Source organism: Leishmania braziliensis, chromosome 27 (assembly GCF_000002845.2).
Source record: "Leishmania braziliensis MHOM/BR/75/M2904 complete genome, chromosome 27".
NCBI classification, from domain to species: domain Eukaryota; phylum Euglenozoa; class Kinetoplastea; order Trypanosomatida; family Trypanosomatidae; genus Leishmania; species Leishmania braziliensis.
The window spans coordinates 972,135-998,704 of NC_009319.2; the positions used below are offsets into that span (position 1 = coordinate 972,135).

Sequence of the window (26,570 nt, forward strand, 5' to 3'; positions counted from 1 at the left end):
GGAGTGTCGCGTCGATGTGACCACGACGAAGAGCGAGAGTTGGTGAGAGACGAAGGGGAGAAGGAATGGCTCCCAAAACCGCCAGTTCCCCCACAACCACCGCGACCCTCACGTGTGCGCTCGCCGAGCAGGTGCGGCCGCGGAATGGACTCGTCCGCGACTTGCGGTCGATACCTGTCGGACCATTTGGAGCTGCTAGATATCCCAGCTGCGCTGAGGTCTCGATCACGAAACCCGCCGCCGCGATTGCCACCACCGCGCCCACGACCACCGCGGCCCTCGAAGCTACCGCTGCCGCTGCGCTGGCGTTTAAAGCTGGATTGCATGTGTGCTGTCAATGGAGCAGGCGAGGAAAGAAGAGCAGCAGATGAAACAGTAAGCAGAAAAGGAGTGGGTAATCGAGGCGCGGTTGTCCGCCAATGAAGAGGCCAACATCATCTTCCTGGTCTCTGACTGTGTGCATGTGCACCCTTTTTAAAGGGGGCGGGTCCCTCCTGCATTACTGACTCTCAGAGATCCAGTATCAAGGTGGAGCGAACAAACAAACAAAAAACAAATAAGGCGGCACTCAGCCGTCATACACGCCAACCTGTGCCTGCGATACTTCGGCCTACAGTTTCGTTGCTGAGGTGAGAATAGGCCATGGAACAAGCCTCCTCCCCCATCCCTCGGGAGACAGAAAAATGGGCAGCAAGAAGAAGACGCACACACATCTGGCATGGTGCTACTGCTGTCGTGTGCCTCGGGCTGTGAGTGAGAGAAACCAAGCGAAGTTGAGAGCGAGGCGGGAGCGTGTAAATTTGGCGCTTACCTTCGTTATCCACACACCACACCTCACTCTTTTCCTTGCCATTCCGCACTTTCGCCCTTCCGCTACAACGCGTAGCACTACTCCACGTCGATCACCTGCGCATTCGACGGTACACAACTCCTCTCGACCAACTCTGTGTCTGTAAGCGTGAAGACGGGAGCGCCACTGCCGGTCTCTTCCGCGCCGCCTGGTGATGCCGCCGCCTTGAGAGACGTGGCAGGAAGCGTTGGTGGAAAGGGGACCGCACCAATGGCAGCAGCGGCCTCGGTAGTGGCTGTGCCGCATGCGCCGCGGGTACGCACCAACAAGGCGTGACTCAGCTCCTGAATGCGTTCTACGCTTTGCATGACAGCTGCAGCTGCGGCCTGCGGGTCATCGCCATCTTCGGTCCTGCGGCGCTTGCTCTGGCTCTCTCCATCGTCGAGCAAGATCAGATCGCGCTCTTTAAGGTGTCGCAACACGGCCTCGCAGTACAGGAGACCTCGGCGCAGCTCCTCGTCAGACGAGGGCGGTGCCGTTACGTCCATGTAAGGGGTCGCTGCGCGAAGCTCCTTCGCCAGCGCTGGTGCCCACCCCAACTCCTCCACCTGCTCGCACTCCTCCATAGGCCGACGGCAGGTCATAAGCTCTTTCTCCATCTCGCACCACTGCGCTGCCTCGCGGCGCCACAGTGCAGGCCAAGAAGGGCAGCGACCATCACTGCTGCCGTCGCCCCCCACTTTATCGACCTCTCCTGAGATCCTTCCATCGTCACCCTGTAGGAGCTTCATGAGCGAATGGGTAGCATGCTCGGACAGGTGCAACTTCTCCAGCGGCAGCGTCGTGCACTCCTCCATTACGTGCAGCAGTGAAACAGCGGCGTCTGCGAGGGCGATGGGGTCATCGACCCGCACAGCCGCAGAGCCCTCGCTTGCAGCGCAAGCTCCGCTTCCAAAGGCAAGGTCCGTCCATCGACGCACACACGCAAGCAATACTGCGTCCTCAGAGCTGTCTGTCAGCGGCACCACGGCGACCATGTCTAGTAGCCGCGCGGCCACCCAGCGTGCCACATGTGCGTAAGGTAGACCAGATGGCATCTCCGTCTCCTCGCTCGCCTCCGACAGGCCCGGCTCACAGCCTAGCGATTGCAGGGCATGCGTCAGCGAGGCGAGTAGTGGCGAAAGAGACAGCAGTAGTGCCTTCAGCTCCATCCCGCAACACTCCGCGGCGTCTGTCCCATCCGAATCTGCTGGGGCAGTAGGTCGGTGCTGCGCCACAGCAGCGGCAAGAGCGCTCCATGCACGAGGTACACCCAGGACCAACAGGGAAGTCTGAGTATGTCGGGCAAGCTTTACGGACCCCGAGGACCTCCTTCTCCAAGCGGCAGACTCGGGCTGCTGCACAGACATGAGCAGTTCACGCATCTGCGTCGTGGCGTCGGTCACTGCTGACGACTCGGTGATGGTTTCCATCCCGCTCACCCTTCGCGCACGAAGGTGGGGAGTAATGTGTGCCCGCATTACCGTCGTCAAGTGCACAATCACCCTCGTAGCCGTGGCACGGTCAACCTCACCTCCGCACTCTACTCGAGTTGCCACTGCGACACGTGGGGAATGTACCTCTAACACTGCTTCTCCGTAGGCCAGCAGCGCTACCGTTGAGCAGATCCATTGGAGTGGTATTGCAGTCATCGCATGTGTACTGCCGAAGTCAGCCGGTTGCGCTGAGCCAGCCCTGCATCGGCCATCCTGAGAAAGGTGTCGCTGCAAACGCAAGAGACTCTCAACTAGTGAAACTGCCCCGCAGCGAAGATTGGCTAATACCCGCAGCAGCGCATACACGACTGTCGCTGCATCGTCGGCGGTGGACAATATACCTGGAGACGGTATAGAGAATGCTACGCCGGCCACTGCCTCTTCCGTTCGATGGAAGAGCTCTGCCCACGCCTCCAGCACCATCAAGGCAACTGAAGACGAGTGAAGCGTTCCGGCGACAGATGACAGCAGGAGAGAAGCAAACCATGTACTCTTGGCGACAATCGCAGTTGGCGCAGTTTCCCTGCTTCGGGCCATTGATGTGTCTAGTTCCGTCACTGGCCCCACGGACTTCGCTCCGCAAGGTTTACTTGCGCGCAGGGACCCTGCAGCACCTGCGCAACTGCCCTCACCGCCCTGCCGGGATATCTCGCACATGCTACGAAGCCACTGCTGCCACACTGTGACGAGCGTGTCCGTCCACAGCGCGCGCAGCGACACGGGAGGCGCTTCTGATGACGTGTCTGAGGTTTCAGAGTAACAGAAGACATCCGGTGGCAGTGCAACTGCCCACTTGTGTACTTCCACTCGTAGCAAAGAAGCTCGAGTTGTAGAGGTGTGCGCCTGCTCCTTCTCCGTTGTGCATTGCGTCCACCAAATCAAACTCTCCATAATCAGCTCTAGCGTCGGAAGTGGGGTCAGCCTTGGTGAACTTAACGCCTGCGCGGCAGTCACCTCGACAGCCGCTGCCTCATTCTCCTCTATGTCTCGCTTGCTGGGGTTACCCTCCTGCCTCGTCGAGCCTGCACCGGTGCCGGCGGCAGACGGTGAGGCCGCCTCGAGCGCGCCTCGCACGACATGCAGATAGAGGCTGAGTGCGGCGGTGGCAATCGCCATGCGCACTGTTACCCCACCACCCGCCGCCTCCTCCACCTCCCGCGCGACTGCCGTCGACACACACTGGGTCAGCAACTCCTCCATCACGCTGGGCGGGCTCTCGCCACGTAGCTGTGGTGGTAAGGTAGCTGAAGATCCTGAAGCAGCCTCGCCACACAGTGACGACGATGCAGCGCCGTCCCTGCCCACCTTATCAGCGCTACATGCTGCCTTTGCGTCCAGCTCGCTGCTGTGTGCACTCGTCATAGAAACAGCGGCAGCGTTACCAAGACAGTCGAAGATGGCGTGGAGGCGAACTACAACGTTATCGTAAAGCAGCGCCACTGCCTCTGTGTCCCGTGCACTCGTCGCCACCGTCACGCATACGGCGAAGTACAGCCGTACGAGTTGGCCAATCACGGCTGTCGCCTCCAGCGTGCGCAGCAGCAGCATTTGAGGATGAGCTCGAACCGTGGAGACGACGTGTGATGCAAAGAATGTGGCTAGACGAATCCGCTTGCTATCGCTCCAGTCATGCGTCAGAACGCCCCAGCGAAGCTGCTCGACCATGCGCGAGACGGCGGCGCTGTAGTAAGCCGGCTCCACCCCTTCCTGCGTAGCAATCGTGAGAAGCAGCTTCCACACTGTGTTGAGCATCGTCAGCTTCTTCGGTGCAGCCTCCACCGCCGTTGTGGCGTCGCAGGCCTCCAGTACGCTGGAAAACAACGCCGGCGTGCAGTGCGAGGCCAAGTGCTGAGCGGACTGCACGAGCGGCGCTAAGGCGTCTGCACTGGTTCGATGCTGACACGCCGCGTGAAGAATGCGCACTGCCTCATCCACATCGACGAGACGGGAGGCCGACGGCGACCTCGTCTGGAGCTGACCTCTCGCCCCTGCAGTCATCCTCTCTTGGCGCGTGTCCTCGACGCTTACCTGTCGTTAGTCACTGAGAAGTTTGAAGGCAAAGAAATACGTGTATCTGATTGGTATCCGGCCTCCCCGTAGATGAGCGTAGCAGGCAGCTGGGGAAGCTGGCGTGGCAGTTTTAAGGAGACGAGCAAATGGAGGAAAAGTGGGGGAAGGGGGCCTTGCGTGACCTCCCTCGTACTCTGTCTGCCCCCCTCTATCCTTGATTCCCTGTGTGGGTGTGTGTGTGTGTGTGTGGAAGAGGAGGGTCTTCTCTTTTTTTCTTCAATGTACTCGAAACCGCACAGTAAAAGGCGGAGTTTCTGTGTGCAGCAATGTGTTCGTGAGGATCTGTGGGCGTCTCACCATGTGCGCTGCTGTGCCCGTCCCCTTAGCGAGAAACCCTACGGCGGTGCGTTCGAGGGGGGAGGGGTCTTGTGGGAAGACAAGGTTTGCTCCGAGCTTCTACTTCCTCCTCCCCCCCCCTCTCTCTCTCCTTTCGTGAAGGGTATGTGCTTGGCACCAGCACGGGAAAGGGAGAAAAGAAGCGGAAAAGCAGAGGGACACAGCTGTGAAAGAGCACAGAGAAAAAGAGGAGGAGAACAACACCAGACAACATGTGTGCCGCGCAAGGTGTGTATGAGGGGAAACGAACCATCTATGTATGACGAAGAGCCGACAGTCACACACGCACTCGCAAGTGTTTAAGATTGCTTTGGGGTAGGTGAGCTTGTGAAATTGATGTGCTCCGCCCCACCACCACCACCTCCGTCCCCTGCACACACCGGCGAGAGCTCGTCTGTTGGTTAGTGCTCCTAATAGGAACGATGCTGAGCAAAGACAGACGAGTCAAAGGAGAGCCATGGCCAAGGCGAAGGCGTACGACACGCACAGACATACTGACAAAGCCCGTGGAAGTGAAGAAGAAAAGCCCCTTCTTCCTCCAGCGAAGGATACAGGGGAAGTGGGTGGACCACCTTCGATCCATGCGTAATGTGCGCACAGGAGTTGCCTCGTCCGCGCTCTCTCCCCTCATCGCCTTTCCCCTGCTCCCTTCGCCATTCTGCTTTTCATCACCGCCACTACACCTCTCTCCCTCTCTCGCTCCTCCCTTATTTCAACTTTTTATAGGTGGACAAGAACGTAAGAGATGCGTCCCAGGCCGTGTGTCATGCGTACGCTACATAGTTGGAACGCCATTACTTGCGTGGCAGTTGCTTGGCCCACAGCACTCGCAATCACAACACCTCACAAGCAGGGAAAGAGAGAATAAAAGAGTAGAATGAGGCAGATCCACAAGAGGAGAGAAGACAAGAAGAGCACGGTGTGACAGAAATGTCAGCGCAACACTCTAAAACTGCGAAGACAAACCGAAAGAAAAATCGCACCATCAACGTCGGTTCCCGTGCGTGCATCATTTCTATTCTAGAACGGGATAAGGAGGGGGGGGGACGGGAGAAGCAAAAGGGAGGAGGAGAGCCTCGAGAAGGACGTTGAATAGAGGGCGCGCGGAGGCTGTCATGGTGGCCGCCCGGCACGCCATCTTTCACATACACGGAGGGAGAGAGAGAGAGAGAGAGGGGGGGGGGGGGGCGTCATCGTGTGGACGGAAACGGAAGGAAGAGCAAAAGCGAAAAAGAATCGCACGCTTCCAGACGTGCCTGTGTGTGAAGGCGTGGGTATATTACACGTTTGAGAGACGTCTAAGCAAGTTGAAATTGTGTAGGTGGTGATGTCGAGGTGCGCGTTGTGAGTCACCTTCGGTCGCCAAAACGACTTAGACAAACAACGACTTCACCTTGCGTAGATGTTGCTCCCCCACATAGAGAGAGAGAGAGAGAGAGACAGCCACACCAATACGCGTTCCTTCCTCTCCCTCCCCCTCTTTGGAGCCCTCCCTGGGGTCATACGAGACAAAGGAGAGAGAAATGTGTAGTCCGATCGCACCGTCAATCATATCGTTACTGGGTGGCGGCGGCAGCGTGCATGTGGAGGATTAGCGGCGGCGATGGCGGTAGGCGCACCTGACACGCGGAGGCGTTCCCTCCGTCGGTGTTGGCGCTGTTGCAACGGGCCGGCGTGGGTGTTGCCCCAGGGGCACACGGAAGGGGACTGCCGTCCGCACTGTGAGAGCCACTGTTGTTGGTGATGTCAGCAATGTCCACATCCTCCTCCCAAGTGGTGCCCTTCGCCACAGCGGTGACAGTGGGGCAGGCCGTATCACCCGCCTCGCTTTGCTCGGTAGACACCTGTGATGTGGTTGTGTCCGAGATCGCTGTCTCTGGCGCTGGTGTGCCTGTTGCCTCTTGGGACGCTGTGTTCAAGTTCGCCTCAGCATCGATACCGCTAATCCACTCCGCGATTGAGGTCACCCTCTGCTCGAGCGCTGCGTGCCGCACCGCCCATGCCGTCTTCTCGGCCGCGTGATCGACGAGCAGCTGCTCCAGTGCGTGAGAAAGAATGCTGCACTGCCGCTCTGCCTGGGTCGCCCGTGCGAGCGCCGCGTCGCACCGGCTCTGTAGAGACGTCTCTCGCTCCTGTTCCAGGGGAGACGTAGTCTGCGCTACGCTATGTGCGTTGTGGCTCTGAAACAGCGCCCGCGCAGATGGCGGAGACAAGGGGGAGGTAACTGCTGCCCGTGGTGATTGCCCAGTAGTGTGACGCGGCGCTGTCGGTTGCTCTTGCTTTAGGTGCAATGATATGGAGGCGGTACGCCTCAGGGAACGCTCGGCGCTGCGATGAGAAGCCCCTCTCGCATCTTTTTCCTCCGACCTGGCGCCGCGCAACCCCTGCGCGTTGATGGGCGTCTCGGAGCTGCGCGATGCACACCGGCGTCCCGACGACGGCGGCTGCGATCCTGGCACGCTCACCACAGGTCGCTGCTTCCTCTGCGGCTGCCGCTGATTCCACGCCGGCCGCGCCGCCTGTATTGGATGCGGATTCCATTGTGGGTGTGTGGATTGGTGGTGCACGGACTCTGAACGGATGCCACTGAGGCTCCTCTGCCTTCCCACGCCGGGCACCCCAGTCCACGCCGCTGTCGCACGACTCCAGAAACTGTCCAACTCTTTCTCGTCTGCTTCTTGTATTGGGGAAGCCAATGGCACGCGGGCGTCGCTGTTGTCGGGCCGCTCCGCACTGAGGGATCGCCGACCACGCGATACGCCAGAGCAGCGGCTGTACTGCAGGCTGCTCCGCAGTGCTCCTCCCGTCGCGTACAAGTCGGTAGACGGTGGTCGAGGATCCGGCGAAGTGGGGCTGGAGCGCTGATACATTGGAGATCCAGCTGCTTGAACCCCTCGGCCAACAAGAGAGGCAGTTTGGGCTTGTACCGGCTCAGTCGCAGCTGGCTGAGTCAATCTCTTTACCATAGAGGAGGCTGATATAGGCGACGGGCTGCGCGACCGCGATCGACCCATCGATCGCTGGCCTGCATCACTTGAGCGGACTCGTGTGCTTTCGGCAAATTTGACGCCAGAAGGCGAGGGCCGCCGAGGCAGTGGTGAAGATACCCGATGACTCTCCGTACGCAGCCCCGTGTCTTGCTCTGAGTCCGATGTGCTGGCGCTATGCTCCCGTGGTACACTTGCGCAACTCGCGCGCACACGTTGCACGAGCTGCGCCAGAAACTCCTCCTTCTGTAGAAGCAACTCACCAGTGGGCGGGCTGGTTTGGAGAGCACCCGGTCCAATCACCGATGGTGACTTGGGAAGCGCATCGCCAAGGGTCGCTTGCAGAGTCCCGCTCTTCTTTTGCATCGTCTCCTCCAGCTGAGACAGCTCATTGTACAACTTGCTGTCATCGCTGCAACCGCTGTTCTTCCCCCACTCACGCCACTGCGGCGACTCCACCACTGCAGCAGCCCCGGTGCTGCATTCATAGACGCAAAGCTCTGTGGCTGGTAACGGTGATGCACCCGCAGGAGCGGCAAACGCCCCGGGGAGTCGAGTAGCAGAGACACGACGCTTCATGCTAGAAGAGGGCGAGTAGGGAGTCGTCTTCGTCGCAGCATCGCCACTGTTAGAGGAACTGAGCGTTGGGATCTTGACGGCCGGCGCGACGGGCGCGTGGTTCGTATCGCGCACAGCAAACATCACCCGAGTCCTACCAGCAGTGATTTTGTATTGATCACTGTGTGTGTGTATGAAGAAGTGCGTCTGTGTGTATGCAGTTCGAGTTTTTCACTTCCACCAAAGCGTCCACAACGCAGGTCTGCGCTTCTCTCACACACGCTGGTGAACACAGAGAGAAAGAAAGAGCGACAGTGTGAACGAGGGAGGAAACGGTGTGTATTATCTGTCGTTGTTTTCTTTCGTTGAATGTGATGGAGTATGCGCTGACGGCGTTCTCGCAAAGTGTTCTAAAGAGAATCTAAGTTGACCTTCCTAGGTGCTGCCCTTTATTTCCCTTCTCTGTCGCTGGCGAGCGCTCCTCAGTCGTTAACGGATATGGAGGAGAAGAGAGAGAGCGCGAGAGCAGCTAGGAAACGAAAGAAAAAAGAGGTGTCTATGTGAGTGTGTGTGTGTATGCGTGCGCGTGTGGAGAGAGACTGAGGTGCTCGCTTGCCGAAAAAGGAGAGAAGAGAGCGTGTCAAATAAGAGGACGAAAGAGAGGAGTGAGCGCGAGAAAAGAGATACATCGATCCAAGTGATCCACTGTGGCGACACCCTCGCTCTCTCACTCGCTACCTCCTTTTTCCGTTCTCTCTCTAGTTGTGGCTCTCAGCGTGTGAGACGACGAACAACTTCCAGATGTAATCAACCGCTGAATTGGGGTGGGGTGCGCTTCTGCAGGTGTCGCATATGGGGAGAAAAGGAAGCAGCCACGACAGAAAAACAAAAAAGGAGATGCAAGGTGGGTAGAAATGAGTTTCTCTGTGCTAGCAAAGGAAAGAAGGAAGGAACCATGATGTGCACGTATGGGTGTATCAGTGAGTTAGACGCACAAGAGATGACGATAGCTGTTTCTTTCCCGCTTAGTCACCTCAGCACCGAAGGAATGGCAAAGATCGGGAGAGGGGGAAGTAACCAGGTGTGTGTGTGTGTGTTGCATTACCCTTTGCTCTTCAGTGCATCGTAGATGGGGCCGAAGGTCCTCCTTCTGCAGTGTGCAGCACAGCGTGGAAAGAAGGGAGCAACAGAGGAGAGGCATACCTGCGCTACTGACACACGCATACACCTCCTCCCTCATTCTTACACTCTCGTAGCCTCCACCTCCTCCACAGGCGCACAAGCCAGTGGGCCGTCTCCATCCATCAAGACGTCAGATGGCCTACCTGAGAGAGAGCGCGCGCGCGGAGCAGAGGGGAACCCAACAACAACAGAAAAAAGGAAAAATTGCGAAGTGGGGCCACTAAGACGGCCGGAACAAAAGAACGAGGAGAGTCTAAAAGAGAGAGAGACATCGCGACGATCGGTAGTAGTGGTACAGAGAGGGAGGGGAGAAGGAGGGGGAGGGAGAAAGAGAGAGAGAAAGCTACAAAGTGCTGCAGTGAGCAAAAGGTAGACACGCACACGCACACACAAGCACACACGTCCACAAGCACGCATACACATACTCACCACAGCCCAGAAAAGACGCAAATATATAAAAAAAAACAGCTCAGGCGCACATACCCGAGTCAGTCAGGGATCAGGGCACCCTTCGTCATGTCATTACGGTGGATGAACCTCATCACATTATTCAAGGCCTCGAACCACGCATCACACTTGTATTTTAGCTCCGTCGCCAACTGCAGCACACGCTTCCTCGTCTTGATGAGCAACACATAGTACGTCTTAGGGAGCCCGTTCTCGTCCATGCTGGACAGGTCGTGTGAGGTGACTTGGCAGATGTGGTCTAGGCGCACATTGCCACAAAAGTGGGGGCTGTAGGTCTCGTAATTGCTCCACACGAGCAAGTAGTCTTTCGTGTCGATCCAGACCCACCGCCGGTGTACTGAGTCACCCTTCGCTGTCCACTTGTAGAACCAATCGCCAGCGCGCAGTGTCTCGACGCTCGTGCGCAGGTCCATCGTAGAGCGGACGTCAGGAAGACCGAGGGAGAACTTGCGCTCCACCTGCGCAGCCCCCTGGGACAGTCGCAGCGAGCGCTGCGGCAGTAGCGCAATGGATGCTGAGCGAGACCGTCGTGAGCTGCCTTCTCGCGAGGAGGGTGACGGCGGTGCCGCCCTGGCCGCAGACCCCATGCAGACCACAGGTGGTGCGTAAACCTCTCCGCGCTGTCGTGCGTGATAGCGTCCCCGACGACCAGAGCGTCGCTCTCTGTTGACCCCGCCATCCTCATCCAGGCCTGCCCCTCTGCGTTGTCGTGAATTCTCTCGCCGCTGGCAGCTGGCGTCGCGGGGTGACGATGCTCGAACGCCAGAGTGCCCGTGCCGCTCAGGTGGGAAATCTACGCCCCTGCCTTTGCTGCCGTCGTAGTCCTCGTCGCACGGCCGAGTGCCACCTCGGCGATGCTCCCGCGACCGGTGACGAGAGAGTGTGTGATGATTGTCGCCACTGCCTCCAGATTTGCCAGAGGGCCACGCCATGAGTGGCGCCGTGGTTGCCCCGTCGCCCCACCGTGAGAGATGGCTTGTGTCCCGCTGATTCCCAGTCATGGGTAAAGTGCACATGTTTGGGCAGCTGCGGTTACGCCATGTATTCATGCCCGTCGGAGCCACCTCGAGCGGGCTCGAGTGTGGAAAAGAGTCCCACCCACCCAATGGACCTATGCTTGGTGACCGTTCAGGCCACAGAGGCTTCCGAGGAACAAAGCGCGACCGCGGAATGTAGAGTGGCGGTATAAGAGATTCGATGGAGCGCGCGCGCTCCTCCGCTCCAGACAACCAAGCTGACGGTGATGAGGCAGAGGCTGGCGATCGCCATGGATCTATGCGTCGCCGCGAAGCCGAACTCGGGGTGCTGTAGGCTAGTGATGGAACACGACCGGGAGACCTGAAGCGCAACCCTCCATCTAGCGTTGCCTTTGGGTTTGGCGACGTCAGAGTAGGCGCCGTCTGCGCCGCTGTCGACATCTTCAGGTTACACGCCGTCTGCGTGCCCATAGAAGAACCGCGGCGCTTGAGAGGTGATGTAGGCGGCGGCGGCGTCGGCGATATCATGGCGTTGGCGTACTCGCGCGGCGGGGCCGCTACTAGGTCACAGAATGGGCCTAGAACGCCACGGCGCCGCCGTGCCTCTAAAATGCGGGCCAGGTGCGCCTCGTGCAAGCTGTCCATTCTCCACTACACGCCACTGCGGCCCCGCCCCTGCTTCTTGTCTATGTGTAAAAGAAGAGCCTGTGTGAGTCTCTCTTCGCTAAATCTAACGTGCAAGTAATTATCGATGAATTAGAACAAGGCAGTGCAGAGTGCCTGATTGTGCGGAAATGCCCACACAAGCAAGCAAGCATAGGGAACCAAGATCTACGAAAGGTGGAGTCGATGAGGAAGAGAGGTGGCAGAGGTGCAGGTGAATACAAGACGCTGGTGGAGAACAAGCAAAAAGGAGGAGCGGGGAGACCTCAGACGCGCACGCGCAAAGTGGCAGCGCCTTCAACGAAGAAGTGGCCGCGACAGTTAATTGTTGTTTTCAACGTGTCCATTCCTGCCGTAGAACTTGAGGTCAACTCCCATCCTACCCGCCCTGTCCCACGCCCATCGCATAGTCCAAAGCAGCCATGGGTACGCGTTACGGCAATGCCCACTCAGCTACCCAAGCATGGCCTCAGCCTTGGACTCTGTCCATCACTCGCCTCGCGGGTCGCCGCCCGGCCCGCTTCCCTTGGGGTAGCGCAGGCTCCCCCACACCAGTGTTCAGCGAGGGCCGGGGTAGGATGCGTTCGAGTCACGCTGACATTCTGCGCATCACATGGGTGGTACAAGTCTGTTCACGATCGCAAGGCGCTCCGACGCAACGCCACCTAGGATCTGACCGCAGACATCAGTAGCGAGATCCCTTCACTCTGACTACGTTACCTCGTGGGGACTTGACTCTGCCACCACCAGAAGTGGTTTGGCATTGGGAAGAATGGAAAGTGATTGCCTTCCACACACAGAGAGAGAGAGAGAGAGAGAGAACGCGTACTGCACTCTGATACCGCGCGCTGAGGTGTCTCCCGTCATCAGGGACAACAATAGCTAAGAAACGAGTATGACGTCCACCCGGAGAGGTGAAACACACAACAGACAAGGCGAAGAGAAAGAATCGAGAGTGCCAAAAAGCCTATGAGGGAGACAGGAAGAAAGAGAGCGCCACAATGTGTGTGAGGGAGAAGTAGTGGTGGGAATAATGTCCTGTGTACGTTGTACTGTGTGGAGATGCCGTGCTGAGCAACTCGAAAAAGCGTGACTGGTATGCGGATGAAAGAACGAGCCAAATGTGCTTTAATGGAAAGAGAGACTGGAGAGGAAGAGGAAAGGAAAAGAAAGCCACGCTCTCGTCCTGGCTTTATTAGCAACTCCAACCTTATCCATCGCTCGCTCTTTTTCCTTCCGTGTTGTCGGGGCAAACTCACGCGTGTGTGCCCACCGATGAAGATGCAGAAATCATACCCTGGTCTCGGAGTCAGAGTGTGGGGTGAAAAAAGTGGGTAACAACGACGAAGACGCACGCCGGTTGTTGTTTGTTTGCGTTTCGGATTTCGTTCCTCGGCGCATATCGTAACGGTGAGTCGCACGCAAGGGAGAGTAAGTAGATGAAAAGAAACAAAGGAGGGATGGGTACGTTGGGGAGAGCAGACAAACTGTAAAGAAGAGGAACGCATGTGCCACTATCGTGCACATCAACTCATCAGGCGATCCATGCCAGCCTCATCTGATCGCCACTTACCGCCTACCGACACGAGCTACCTCAACCCCGCTGGGACGAGAGCCTGCATGTCATGTAACGCCCTGGCAGGAGAAACACAGCCGAGCAAGAAAAAAAGAGCGATCTTTCTTGATCGCTCTCTCGTGTCTGATGTCATCTGCGTGCCTTTAACTGCGCGCCGAGTCGTATCTTCCTTCTCTTGGTTCTTTTGTTCCTCAAGCCTCTGTGATAACGTCGCGCCAACCACACGGACCAGACAACAGCGACATGTGCTTCCCAGAACGAAGGACCCAAACGCCTCATCCCTTTTCTCAAGCAGTGCATATGCGCGACAGACGTAGAGGCAATGGTGGAAAGGCAAGGAAAATACGAAACACTACTCCCCCTCCCTCACCCTAAGGCATCTCAAGCGCATACACACAGACATGTGATGGTTGTTGCGATCTCGATGCACTCCAGTGCACCTGCTTGATACACGGCCATGCTCTACACGCAATAAGCGCTCATCGAAGCTCAAATGCCGCAGCCACGCTACTACGGCGCCTTGCGGCGCGCGTACGACGGCTCGTCGGCGAGACCGTGAAACAGGTCAAACTCCTCCGTGGACTCACGTATCGCCTCCTGCTCCGCCTTGGCACTTTCCGCCCCGCGGCCGCCCTTGGATGATGAGGCGTTTGCAGCGCTATGCAGGGTGAGTCGATCCCCACGCTCAATGTGTGTGTTCGTGCCTGGGATTGTCCAGTAAGTCTCCATGTACATGGCTGAGCGGCACGGCGCACGAGCGACCTCTGGCACCTGCATTGCCTCCACGAGATGCACGCATTGTGGCGCGAGTACTGTCACAATATTGTCAAGATGGCTTGCGAGCGTCTCTGCCTTGCCGGAGCTCAGCATCTTCGACGAGAGCAAAAAGTCCAACCGGTCCATCTGTCGCGTCAAGGCGTAGATCCAGCCAATGTCGCGCAGGATCTTGCGTCCACGCGGGTCACTGCACTTCTCAGTCTCTTTCATCATCACATCAAGGTAGTACGCCTCCATGAACGCCTCACCGCAGTGCACGACAGTGCGGTGGCGGAACATCGCCCAGTCGTACCACTGGTGCTCGCTGCCGCCTTTTCGCCGCTCTAGTTCGCGTGACTGCCGAAGACGCTTTTTGAGACTGTAGTGCTTGTGGCTGAAAAAGATCAGATGGCGTCCGAGATCGGCAATGCGAGGCGAGTACAGTGGGTTCTTCAAAAAGCGATCGAGCGCGGGAAACACCGACTGCAACAAACTGGTCAACCACCACCCCCAGTGTGTGGTGCCGATGTTCTTGGTGATCGACTGAAAGGCGACCTCGCGTATCAAGGCGGAGGTGTCCAGGCCTTCTTGCCGGAGATGAACAAGAGTTACAGCAGCGTCCTTGCCTGTGCTGGTGAAAGAAGCGTGCAGGCCCATGGTCTTGTCGGCGAACGTTTGTAAGTCGAGCAGGTTCTCCTGTAGGAAGTGAACCGTGCCGACGAGGCGCATGTGGTCTTCATACGACGGCAGCCCGGAAGGGTCCGTGAAGACTGGCAGGAGCCGCTGCCACGCAGCCAGGTACACATACGACTTGGCCACCATACTCACAAGCGGCGACTGAATGTGCTGAAGGCCCAGAAAGGGGTAGTTACGGTGATAGTCAGGTCCCACTACGTACTTGTCGGCGGTGTAGGCCACCACGTCGGTGAGGAACTTCTTCGTCGCACCAATATAAATGGCGCCGGTGGCGATCCGGCGGCGGGTGCGTAGTACCTCTGTTGCCGGTTCGTGACCCTCTTGTCCAGCCACGTACCCTATTTTTGACTCGCTTGTGATACAGTACGGGTCGAGCAAGTGATCGCTCGGGATTCGCACGTCCTCGAAGTGTAGCACGGCCACGCCACAGCCAGCCATGACGATATTCTCGCCCGTGATAGGGCGCACCGATACGCCCTGACGAAGCTGCCCTGGCGCACCAAGGACATCACCCTCTCGAAGATGGACCAAAAAGAGGTGTGTGCCGTTGTGCTCCTTCTTGTTGAGGGTGAGGGTGGCGCTCACCACGGCCCACTGAGCGCAGGTCGCTGCCACCACACCGAACTTGCCTGTGCCACGAAGCACAAAGCACCGCTCGTGGATGTCATACCGCGCCTCCGTGTTCAGCGGAGGGCCCTCCGCGACGAGCTCTTGCTCAGCGATGCACCCGATAGTCGCACCACTGTCGACGCCCGCGAGCACGGCATCCCGCACACTCTTCTTCGCGTGTGTCGCCACTATCCCGGCGAAGGTGTAGTGCTCCGCCGCCAGTACCGCGAGCACCGGGCTGACCCCGGCGAGAGTCTCATAGTAAGATGCCAGCCGTCGCGGTGTGGAGCAGACCTGCGCGAACGAGACAAGTTGCCGCCGGCACAGCGACCGAAATGCCTGAAGTACCTGGGGTAGCTGCAGTGCTGCGCCTTCCTCCCGCTGGGTGAAGTTCGACGGGGAAGGGGGAAGCACCTCTGCCAGCGCCTCGCGTACGTCCTCATTGAAATCGATGTCAACGCCTTCACAGATAAAGCGAAAGGTAGGCCACTCAAAGGCAGCCTCGATCACGTAGCTCTCGCGAGTTGGGTTCACCTCAAACAGACGCGGCTCCGTGCATCGCGCAAAGTGACGGCGAGGAGTGAGAGGAACCGACAACCTCGTCGGCATACTAGCGAATTGGAAAAAGACGGAGCAAGAGTGCATGAGGGGAACCCGCCTTGACAACCACCTCGACGACAACACTACTGGGGAAGCACTGGCAACCATCACGGGCAGCCCCGCACCGGGGCTTCGTGTGTGGCGCATCGTTTTCCAACACTCTGTGTGTGTGTGTGATCGCACGTGGCCAGGGGGCAGAGGACCGACAGAGAGTGGCAGTCAAAGACGCGCCTCTCGTTTGCCTTTTCACCCCCAGCCCACCTTTGATGACAGAGAGAGAACACAAACGGTATCAGCAGAGAAAGAGAGAGAGAAGTAAAGCCCTTTCCCTTCTTTCTTCCGAAGTGTGTGTATGTGGCTTGAGAAAGCTGTTGGTCTATTAAGGAAGGAAGCAAAGAGAAGGCGCGAGGCGGGGTAAGAGTAGGCGGAAGTAGAATGAAGGGACTCGGCAATGGAAAGGCGCGCCGGTGTCAGAGAGAAGCCAGGCTCAACACACGTCGTCACGCACGATGGCCTCCTCCCTCCCAGTGGCCGTGCGTTTGCGTGGGTTTACGCCGAAGCACTTAAGCGTCTCACTGTTTTTTTTTCGGTTCGTGAAACAGATGTGGTGTGTTGGGACAGTGCGACAAGTTCCAAAACCGTCTCCCTGTCGCGCGGCACGCCCACAAACGAAAACAGCACACTGAGAAAGTGGCGCTCGCCAGGGTGAGGCACATCGCTTGCAACCACGGGGACAGCTGCGCTGTATGCACGCCTCTCCTCTTTTCCTATAACAGTAACACCCATTCCCTTTTCTTCTTTTCCCCTTGCTTGGCTGTTACGGCCAAGTACACATACAACCGCTGCCCCCACGGGGAAGTAAGATGTGCCCCAAGAGTGAAAAAAAAAGAGGGAGAAGTCTGAGCACAGGATACGCATACGCATACGAAACGGCCTCACACACACATACGCCAAACAAGAAAATGGATCCACGCCGCCAAAAATGGGAACAGAAAAGAGCGAGCTCGACGCCTCTCCTGCCTCTTCCTCTGTGCCACGGGGAGTACACAAAGAGAGTCACAGACACACACGCGCACATGCATGCACGAGTATCCGTCAAATACAAAAAAAAATGGATAGAGAGGAAGCCAATGCCATCTGAGGAGCCTGCGCACACTTCCTTGTCCCCCTCCCCCCCCCCCACACAGACACATAAAAAAACTTGCCCATCAACTGCTTGCGTGCTCTGGTGTGCACAAGCCCTTCCACATCTTCCGCCACTTACACACGACTGTGCGCATGAGAGTCCTAGTTTGCGCGCGCAGACACACGTAGAAGAGGCGGCAGCACTTAACGTCATCCCAGTACGTCCCGTTTCACAGACAAGACGACGACTCATGAGAGCATGCGCAGACTCTGATGCTGTAGAGGGCACCACACCACAAGAGACAGACTACCATGCGATGCACACGCAGTGGTGAAGAAACCCCTATTCTCTCCCCTGCTTGCTCGCGTAAGGACCGCCTAGGCCATCGCGGATGCATTGACGTCCATCATCGAGCTCTCATCCCATAGCTCCGAGTCGCGGCTCTGCCCAGCAGAGAGGCGAACGGCAGCCGCGGCGTATTGGTCTGCGCTCATTCCCGTCGCCACCTCCTGCGCCGGTGCAGTGCGGCGAGTCGTCTTGCGGCCGCCGATGAGGAGCACGCACTCTGCCTTCAATGCCACTATGTTCGCATGAAGGGGCGATGCGCGACAGCGCACAAAGATGGTCCGGTGAAAGATGTGCTCGATGCGGCCCGTTTGCCCCTCCAGGCCAATCGGTGTCCAGGGGTGCTTCTGGATGTGCACCTCCGCGCCTCGAGAAAGCGTGTTTTCGCGGCAGTCCGTCGTCTGGCGTGTGTCACGCCCCACCGCGTTCACCTGCGCGTACGACAACGTGCGCACGTCGTTGTTCTCCGTCAGCACATCCACATCGCTGCGGTTCAGGCGCACGATGCAGCCAACACAGTTTGGCTCCGTAATGGAGACGAGATCAAACACCTGCCACACTCCCTTCGAGTGAACAGATACGCTTCCCAGCTTGCTCTGGTGGCAGTCGTTCGCCTCGACCTTGAGTTCCGCCCCAACGGCGGCGCGGTCCGGGAACAACAACACGATGCTGCCCCAGGACTTGACCACGGTACCGGACTCACCAGCGTGCTCACCACGCTCCACTACGACGTGCGCGCCTTCAGAGAAGTGCTTTGTGCACGCGCTAAGCTCTACCTGCACCTTGATGGGCTGCACGCGGCCAGGCACTGTGCAAGTGAGTACGGCCGTGTTCGTATTGGTGAACACGTTTTCCACCACTCCAATAGTGTTGCGCAGCTGTCCTGTCGTCACACGAACGGAGTCACCAATGCTAATGGGTGGAACCTGCGCAGCCGCCTCCGCTGCCCTGAGGGCCCGCTCCACCTTTTCGCGCTGATCGTTGTAGAACCTGGCGAGCTCCTCGATACTGGGCTGCTCTAGCTGCGCTCCCGACACCACCATGCGAGTCGAAACAGTCTTGAGGAGATAGCCCTCCCGGTCAAAATGCAGATCACCCCACACGTATGAGTTCTCCATCTCTCGAACATCCACCGCCTGCCGCGGTGTGAAGAAGCGAGGCTCAAGTCGCTTCGTCGCCTTATTGAATGGCTTCTGTACAAAGTCCTCGCGGGGAACCACCTTGCACGTGATATGAACCCCGTCCGGGTGCAGCGCCGTCACCTGAGCAAGGTCACCACGATAAAAGCGCTGGCGCAGGCGCACGTAGTCGCCAACACGCACCTTCTGCGTGGACGGACGCGTCTCCATTGTCTGTAGAAGCTCCTTGGGGTCCACCACGGCGATGTTGAAGCGGAAGACGCCATCGAGACCGTTGAGCACGTTCTCCACGAAGCGCTTGCGACTCGCCTCGACATAGATGTACTCTTTCACGTGATCCAGCGCGAAGACGGAGATGATGCCGAGGTCGACCTTCTTGTGCTCGTAGTTGCGCCCAACACGGTAGGCGTAGCATTTGTTCACAATACGCGTCACTAGCATGCGTGACATCCGAGGGCGGCACTTGACAGCGAATACCTTCGGGTCGTCCTCGCGTGGCAGAAACTGTGAGGCGAGGCGACGTGAGGACAGGTCGCTGCGTGTCAGCAGTGCATCTTCATTGTCTCCGTGCCGGTGGTAGTGTCGATCAACCTCCTCGTAGTAGCGAGCCATTTCATCCACGCTTTTCTTGTCGTCGCCTTCGTGGAACATGTAGCGCTTCGGACGATCATCGTAGTTGACGTCCTCAACCTCCTCGTCATCATCGACGAGGTCTGCATCAGACAACTCGTCCTCGTCATTGGAGTCGCCGCTCTCTGCGGCATCCAGGACGTACTTGGACCTAACGCGCTTATCATCGGAAGACCCGGCATTATCCTCCTCACGTGACCGCTTTTTGTCTCTCCTGTGCTTTTTGTGCTTCCTCAGCCTATCCCTCTCATGTTTGCCCACCACGCCGTCGGCGGCCTCACTCATAAAACCCCCATTCGACCCTAGCAAGTCCGCCAGTTCGTCATAGTTCACCTCCTCTGCCATGCTACCAGCGACAACTGTGTGTATAACCCTGCGGTTGCCCTCTCTGTATGAAGACAAACGTCTGAGCGTGTGTACGTGTGTTGTCTGCAAGAAAAGAGGAGATCCGCTCCTCCGGAAGTGGGCAAAGGAGATAGAGAGAGGCCCCAGAGTCGGTGCGCTTACCCAGTTACCGTCCTTCTCGTATGTCCTATTTAAGGACAAAGCACATACACACTGAAAGAAGCAGAACACAGCGCCAGGAGGTGATGCTAGGAAAGGGAGAAAAAAGAAAAAAGAGAGGGGTGAAAAGAAAGGAAGATGGGGTGAGAAGCATCGACGGAAACAGATACGATGGAAGAATCGCCCGCACACGCACATACATGCATCATCTGTACCCCACCAAGACTGCGCCCATCCAGTGCTCGTGTTGTTGTTTGTGCCTTTCTTTCAAGCGGCAACTGAAGTGAACCGCGATAGATGTAGCGCACTAAGTGAGCAACTCCAAGATGATTGATATGCGTACCACGTTTGAGTTCCTCGCCGACTTGGTTCGTCTTTCCTTCTTCTGTTGCTGTTTTTGCCATTCAGTCTCAGCTCAAGAAGGGTCTCGTGCGACCCCACTTCCTGTTTCGAATGAAAAAAGCGGATGGGGTACGCGAGGAGAACGTGCGTCAGTGTCACTCATACAAGGGGCAGAAAGCGGCCCGTCTCTGCTTCTATGTACATATCGTCTCATGGGAAAGAGACGCCCCTACCATGGCGAAACAGAAAACGAGGAGGGGACGTGATACTGAACAAGAGGTAACGGCAACGGTGCCCTTCACAGCTCCACTTTTGCGACAAGCTGCGCTGCGTTACCGTTGGTGAAACTTCCGTGCCATCGCTTGCCCGTACAGTCCACATAGACGCCAAGCCCATGCATCTGGTTGCGGCACCACTCCCCTTCATAATACGAGCCATCTGCCCACATGTAGCGCCCTGACCCATGAAACTCGCTGCGTGCAAACTCCCCCGTGTAGCGGCCACCGCTAGGAAGAGATAGAGCCCCGACCCCCTCCATCAGGCCATTGCGCCACTCTCCTTCGTAACGGGCAGAGGACGAATCGTCGAGGATGCCAAAGCCGTGCATGTATGCGTTCAGCGTCGCAGGCCCAGGCGAAGATGCGGGTGCTGCCGCCACAGTGGTGCCACCGGCGGCACCGGGCCTCCTCGCTGCTGAGGAAGGGGATGAGGTCGCAGACCCCGCAGATACCGCCTCCGCGTTAGCGTCCTGCTTGACACCGTACTTGCCCTCATAAACACTCCCGTCTGGATAGCGAAACGTGTCTGCTGGCACCTCGCCTTGTTCTTCTTTTCGTTTGGGCGGCATTCACAGCGCCCACTCTCGTCCTTCCGCAAGGGAAGAGGTGATAGGAGTATGAATTCAGGGGCAAGCGTTTGGTTTTCAACAGGTGCTTGTAAAACAGTAGCAGCACCCCCGCCGAGAAAACGCGAGCGCCACTGTGCGACTCTGCCACTACAAAAAAGAAAGAGAGCCAGTATAAACCGATAAAAAGAAGGGAGCAAAGGAAAGAGTTGTCGGAGAGAGAGCGGTGGGGCACGCCACACATGCGGAAAGCTGCGTCGGCAGCGGGGGTGACATATCCACGATTCACCCGTGCGCGCCGTCGCAGATATGATGTCTACGGGCACAGAAGAGATGCTAACTCGAACGCGCCGCCAGAGACGTCAATGAAATTGAAAGGAACATCATGAGGCGAAAAGAAAAAAGCGCAGAGTAGGGGGGGGAAGATGAAGAAGTGATAGAGTGGCGCACGTAGCGCCTGTCCCCCTGTAAAGCTGCTGCTGCTCTCCTCCTGTTACGCATCGAAATGAGGCAATTGCGCACGCGTCCGTAGGGTATCTATGCGGTACCCAGCTTATGTCGATAATATAAGTGGGTGGCTGTAGTCAGCGCAACCTGTAAAACGTCATATAGACACTTGTACGGATGCGCAAGCAGTACAGCAGCATCAGCGTCGTTAAAAGAAAGTGTACCATGAATAGCAGAGAAACAAAGGGCTGTAGAAAGAGTAGCACAATATTTGGCCACAGGAGAAGATGCACGGCGATCGTGAGAAAATAAATGCCGCCCTTAAAAAGCAAGATAAGTGCCCCAATATCAGGCACCAAAACTAGAACACAGCACGCTACTATCAACGCTTTTTCCGGTTTGTACGTCGTGAGGCTCGCCACGAGCAACGCGATATCTATCAAAAACACACCAAACGGCATCAAAAAGGCCAGTTGCAGGGGAGGGGGTAAGATCGTCCCAATCACCAGCGGTTGTTGTCGATGTACACGATCTCTGTGATTAGAGAGAGCACTTGGCCGTTCAGGACAGTCTACGAAAAACAAATCTTCATCAGAGCGCGCACCGGTGTCGGTGGACCGCGGCGGCGCGAGTGACACAACCCTCATCTTGTGCAAGGAGGGTGGCGGAATCGCAATCTTGCGCGCCATGTAGCGTGGCACACGCGACTCCTGCTGGTTCTTGTCGCCCTTCATTTCATACAGAAGGATGGGTGCATCTGTGTTGTCGAGAGAAATCTGGTGACTCACGTCTGCTGTGAAGTCAACTATAGGTCCCTGTGGAACCGGTCTTTTCCGGAACGTTCCCACGACATTCCACTCTGACACTGCACCTTGATCCATCGAAGAACCTTTCCAGGGAGCATCCGTCGCAATCTACTTTCCCTTTGTGGGTATTGATGCGTGTATTGGCGCAGCAATAAAAATATGTACTTTCTTGGCTCGAAAGAACGAGAGGAAAACAAACAAAAAAAAAAAAAGAAACGGCCGCTGCTAACCGCGTGAAGGGCTGTTGCCTGCGTGCCCCGTTTCTTCTTCTCTTTGCGTACCGTCAAGGAGGGACAAGAAATAATAGGCTGATCATAAGTGTGATGTTGTTTGCCGACATGAAAAGGAGTTTTGAAAACAGAAGGGGAAAAACAGGCGAGGTAATAGGTGGCGGAGGATAGACGGGCTTCGTGATAAAGCGGGGGGTTTTTCCGCCCTTACATGCGAGGGCCCCGCTTTGTCACTTTGGGCGAAACAGCTGAGACCACGAGCAACAGCTTACCTTTCACGAATCCGACAGCGCCTCAGGAGCGGCTTCTTGCAAGTCCTCCCGAAGACTGTCCTACTCTGTGATTCCACGGTCTCCACGAAAGGGGGAAGCAGTACCAGGAAAAAGCGTACACGAGACACATGCGAGCGGTGAGTTTGATGGGAGATAACGGGGCTCTTTCTTTCAAGGGTGAACAAGCAAGAAAGTCATAAGGAAGAAGGAGCGCGCGGTGCAGCAACATACGCTGCCAAAAGAGAACAACACAGCCGAAACAAAATGAACAGAAAAGGGGGAGCAAGGGAAAGAAAGGGAGAACAGCGCAGTCTCTACAGCGCACTTTCGATAGTGCTGAACTATACATAATGAACTGTACGAGCTCTGCCTTTCGACATCCCCTTTGTTTTGGATTCTGTCTTGCTTATGCCTGCCACATGGTGTGCAATTGCCTTCTCTTGCAGATCACTCTGTAGAGAACTTACTCTCCACCTTCTTCAAAAACAGGCTCTTGAACTGAAGAATGACTATAGTCATGTTATCAGTTCCGTAGGTAGTGGGCGTGGACGCAAGACACGCGTTCATCACCCGCTCACACGCTAAAGATACGTCGCCATGGTCGGCAACTTCGTTGCGCACAAACTCAACCGCCTTCTCATTTGTCATCATGTCCCATATGCCATCGCATGCAACGATCACAAACTCATCGTTCGGAGTCAGCTCGGTATGGAATACGTCTGGGGTCACTGTGATGGCCATCTGCTCTGGCTTGAGACTCATGTCCTTGAACGCATAGTCACCAAAGGCACGGCTGAGAGACAGGATACCGTTAACTCGTCCAGCATGCACAAATCCTCCTGCCTTCATGATGCGCTCTCGCTCTGCAGGGTTTGTAGGCTTGTGGTCCGCACTGAGCGCTATGGCCTTACCATTGCGGCACAACACCGCCCGTGAATCGCCGGTGTTGGCACAGTACAAATGATTTTGGATGATCAAAACACAGTTGCCTGTGCAGCCGCTCAGCTCGTGTGGCATGGCCTTGTGAAGAGTCACGTCGCCTGTGCAGTAGGCGTCCGTCAGCGCCTTCTCAAAGTGTCCCTTCTTGAACGCATCGGTTGACGTCAGCCAGTCGCGGATGTTTGCAGCGCACGACTGCGCAAATTTGCTACCGCAGTGGCCATCAAACACGGCGGCGATCGCGCAGTCCTCGTCGCGAATGTTTCCTGGCATGTTGGGAAGTGAGAGGTAGACAGCGTGGGCGTCCTCCATCGTGCTTCGCCACCCCTGCATGCTACTCGCGCCGGCGCGTATTTTGTCATCCTCCATCAAGATCGAGTATTTGTCACACACAGGAGAGATGAGGATAACTTGTGTGTTGCCCTTGAGGGCACTCAACCCTTTTAGAGGCATGCGTTTTTTCTTTTCTCGCGGGCCAAGGGCTGAAGGATGAGAAGAAAAACAGTTGTGATCCTAGGCAGCCTAGGCGCAGAGCGCAACGTGTGGCTCTGGCCCTGTCAGAACTTGCTGCTAATTGTGTACGTTTGCAGCGGCGACAAATCAGCTTTGGGAAGATGAAAAGAACCAAGCACACATTAGTGCAGAAAGCAGAAAAAGGACGAGAGTAGAACTGGAGGTCTCGTGTGTTAAAGACAGCCTTCTTCGTGAACATCACAAGCGTCGCGAGGGCCATCGACTACGTGCAACTAGCATATGATCATAGACGTCTGTACGCAACGTGGAGGCGCACACACACCACAGCACAGCGTTTGAGATTCAGCTACACCCGCAAATGAGTCTTCTCTGTGTTTCCAGGTTTTTTTTTTCGCACTCATTTTCTCCGCTGGAACCACTAAAAGGTCTGGCTTACCTTTCGAAACGGCGTAAAGATAGCGTATCTCGGCCAGGCCGCACCACATTCATTTAATTACGATTTGCTTCCGTTACAGGTAAGAGAAAAGGGGAGAAGACAAGGGAAACACGGGATGTGTAACTCACTTCTTTCCTCCCTTCGCCGCGTTGAACTTGAAGAAAATGATGTCACCGTCCTGAACCTCGTAGTTCCGCCCTTGCTGATGCTGCTTGCCCTCGTCACGGCAAGCAGCCTCATTCTCCAGCCGGTTAAAGTCAGCCCATTCAATCACCTCCGCGCATATGAAACCCTTCTCCATGTCTGTGTGAATCCTGCCAGCTGCCTGTGGTGCCTTGGTTCCACGCTGGATAGTCCAACACTTCACCTCATCAGCGCCAGCAGTGAAGTAGTGAATAAGGTTGATGATGCCGTACGCCGTCTTGACAATCTTGTGGACCTGTGACCTGGTCGTCTTCTCTGCACAGTACCTATCCACCTCTTCTGGGGACATGGCGATAAAGGTCGTCTCCAGCTCCGCCGAAAACGGGATCATGGGCTCACCAGTGTGCTCGTCGATCCAGTCTTTGAGCTTCTTCAGCCATTTGTTGCGCTGGCGTACATAATCATTCTCAGACATGTTCACCAAGAACATGGCCGGCTTCGCGGTCAAAAGCTGAACTGTGTTGAGGAAGTCGATCTCCTTGCCGTTCCACTGGCAACAGCGCACCTGCTTGCCCTCCTCCAACACCCCCTTTACCTTGTGCAGTGTCTCAAGATCGCTCTTCTTCGACTTATCGAGACCACGGTTGACAATAGGTGTCAGCTTATCGATCAGAGCATTGACGCACTGCAAATCTTTCATGACAAGCTCGGAGAAGATAATCTCAAGATCGCGAATGGGGTCTAAGTCGCCCTCCACGTGCGTAATTTCCATCTCCTCAAAGACGCGCACCATGTGGATGATACCATCGCACGAGCTGATGTGAGACAAAAAGTTGTTACCAAGGCCCTCGCCGTTGCTCGCACCGCGCACAAGACCAGCAATATCACAAATGTGTACTTGTGCAGGCACGATGGACGCCGGTTTGTGAATACGCACCAGCTTATCGAAACGGTCATCTGGAATGTTGATATCGGCGGTGTTGGGATCAATCGTGCAGAATGGACGATTCTCTGCCGGAACACCCTTCTTGGAAAGGACATTGAAGAACGTTGACTTGCCCACGTTGGGAAGACCAACGATACCAACCTTGAGATTGCTGCCAGGACGGCCAAGCAACACAGTTTTGGACTCCGCCTTCTCTTGCTTCTTCGGTGGCATTGAGACTAGGGTGCACAGCAGAGTGTTTGTTGATGCTTTTCTGTTTTGGTGCTAAATTATATTGATGTGTGGAAGAAATGTGGTTAGCAGGAATGTGAGAGACGTCTTCAGATGTTGATAAGCAAGCGGGCATTAGGCAAATTGTGTGGAAAGAGGACATTTTGTAAAGACGCGTTGACAAAAATACGCCTTCAACAAGAGCAATCAAAAATATAGTAAGAGTCTCTCTCGTTTCTAGTTGCAAACACGTGTACCCATACAATACCAAAAAGATCGTACGTGTACTCCTCGCCTGGTGGTAGAGATGTGGTAGAGAAGTAACTCACAATTTAATCAAGAATGGTAGCAGACACTCGAAGTGAAAATGAACGACAATCACAGAGAAATTCTTGTTTCACTGCTTGGAGCTGTAATCGACTGAGGATCGTGGTGCTGAGTGTGCGTGCACGAGCAGCCGCAGCGCTGCCCGCCGATGAGCGCACGCAGCTGTTCCAGCTCCCTCTTTTTTCTCGCAATGACCAGTTCGTTTTCCTCTAATGCCTCACGAAAAACTGAATCATTGTCCTCTTCCTCCATATCGCCAGAGAGCGCAATCATCGAACCAGCACCACCACCACCCTCCTCTGTGGAACGGCTCTCTCGCTGCTCTTTTAAATACGTAGCAATGTCTTTGTTGCTCTTTTCGAGTAGCTCAACATACTTTTTTGTCTCATCGATCTGGAGGTGAACAAGCTCCAAATTCACAGTTTTATCTAGTTGTACAGTTCCGCTTGTCATTCCAGCACCTGTAGACCGCCGAATCATGTAAACACCCGGGAGAACCATGTCTCCCCAATCCTCATTGCCTTGGCTCATGACTATGGTATTTATTGCTACCAGTTGTGACACACTACGCGAGGGCTGTGAAGTGCAGCAATGTTTTGGCACTCA

At 56.2% G+C, this 26,570-nt stretch overlaps 10 protein-coding genes across 10 annotated transcripts; all 10 read right to left on the reverse strand.

Moving 5' to 3' along the window:
* Positions 1-888: 888 nt before the first annotated feature.
* LBRM_27_2440 (conserved hypothetical protein) lies at positions 889-4,323 on the reverse strand (the record flags this gene model as incomplete). Its single annotated transcript, XM_001565947.2, has 1 exon — positions 889-4,323. The coding sequence occupies one exon, from the start codon at positions 4,321-4,323 to the stop codon at positions 889-891; it is 3,435 nt and encodes a 1,144-aa protein (XP_001565997.2).
* A 1,964-nt stretch (positions 4,324-6,287) lies between these two features.
* On the reverse strand, positions 6,288-8,297 carry LBRM_27_2450 (conserved hypothetical protein; the record flags this gene model as incomplete). The annotated part of the gene is made up of 1 exon (XM_001565948.1): positions 6,288-8,297. One exon carries the CDS (start codon positions 8,295-8,297, stop codon positions 6,288-6,290), a length of 2,010 nt encoding a protein of 669 aa, XP_001565998.1.
* Positions 8,298-9,946: 1,649 nt separating this feature from the next.
* Positions 9,947-10,339, reverse strand: LBRM_27_2460 (conserved hypothetical protein; the record flags this gene model as incomplete). The annotated part of the gene is made up of 1 exon (XM_001565949.1): positions 9,947-10,339. The coding sequence occupies one exon, from the start codon at positions 10,337-10,339 to the stop codon at positions 9,947-9,949; it is 393 nt and encodes a 130-aa protein (XP_001565999.1).
* A 3,313-nt stretch (positions 10,340-13,652) lies between these two features.
* LBRM_27_2470 (putative acyl-CoA oxidase) lies at positions 13,653-15,812 on the reverse strand (the record flags this gene model as incomplete). Its single annotated transcript, XM_001565950.1, has 1 exon — positions 13,653-15,812. One exon carries the CDS (start codon positions 15,810-15,812, stop codon positions 13,653-13,655), a length of 2,160 nt encoding a protein of 719 aa, XP_001566000.1.
* A 1,494-nt stretch (positions 15,813-17,306) lies between these two features.
* On the reverse strand, positions 17,307-19,388 carry LBRM_27_2480 (transcription elongation regulator-like protein; the record flags this gene model as incomplete). The annotated part of the gene is made up of 1 exon (XM_001565951.1): positions 17,307-19,388. One exon carries the CDS (start codon positions 19,386-19,388, stop codon positions 17,307-17,309), a length of 2,082 nt encoding a protein of 693 aa, XP_001566001.1.
* Positions 19,389-20,187: 799 nt separating this feature from the next.
* On the reverse strand, positions 20,188-20,496 carry LBRM_27_2490 (conserved hypothetical protein; the record flags this gene model as incomplete). The annotated part of the gene is made up of 1 exon (XM_001565952.1): positions 20,188-20,496. One exon carries the CDS (start codon positions 20,494-20,496, stop codon positions 20,188-20,190), a length of 309 nt encoding a protein of 102 aa, XP_001566002.1.
* An 821-nt stretch (positions 20,497-21,317) lies between these two features.
* LBRM_27_2500 (conserved hypothetical protein) lies at positions 21,318-22,061 on the reverse strand (the record flags this gene model as incomplete). The annotated part of the gene is made up of 1 exon (XM_001565953.1): positions 21,318-22,061. One exon carries the CDS (start codon positions 22,059-22,061, stop codon positions 21,318-21,320), a length of 744 nt encoding a protein of 247 aa, XP_001566003.1.
* An 874-nt stretch (positions 22,062-22,935) lies between these two features.
* LBRM_27_2510 (protein phosphatase-like protein) lies at positions 22,936-23,880 on the reverse strand (the record flags this gene model as incomplete). The annotated part of the gene is made up of 1 exon (XM_001565954.1): positions 22,936-23,880. The coding sequence occupies one exon, from the start codon at positions 23,878-23,880 to the stop codon at positions 22,936-22,938; it is 945 nt and encodes a 314-aa protein (XP_001566004.1).
* A 581-nt stretch (positions 23,881-24,461) lies between these two features.
* LBRM_27_2520 (putative GTP binding protein) lies at positions 24,462-25,640 on the reverse strand (the record flags this gene model as incomplete). Its single annotated transcript, XM_001565955.1, has 1 exon — positions 24,462-25,640. The coding sequence occupies one exon, from the start codon at positions 25,638-25,640 to the stop codon at positions 24,462-24,464; it is 1,179 nt and encodes a 392-aa protein (XP_001566005.1).
* Positions 25,641-26,015: 375 nt separating this feature from the next.
* LBRM_27_2530 (conserved hypothetical protein) lies at positions 26,016-26,495 on the reverse strand (the record flags this gene model as incomplete). The annotated part of the gene is made up of 1 exon (XM_001565956.1): positions 26,016-26,495. One exon carries the CDS (start codon positions 26,493-26,495, stop codon positions 26,016-26,018), a length of 480 nt encoding a protein of 159 aa, XP_001566006.1.
* Positions 26,496-26,570: the final 75 nt, after the last annotated feature.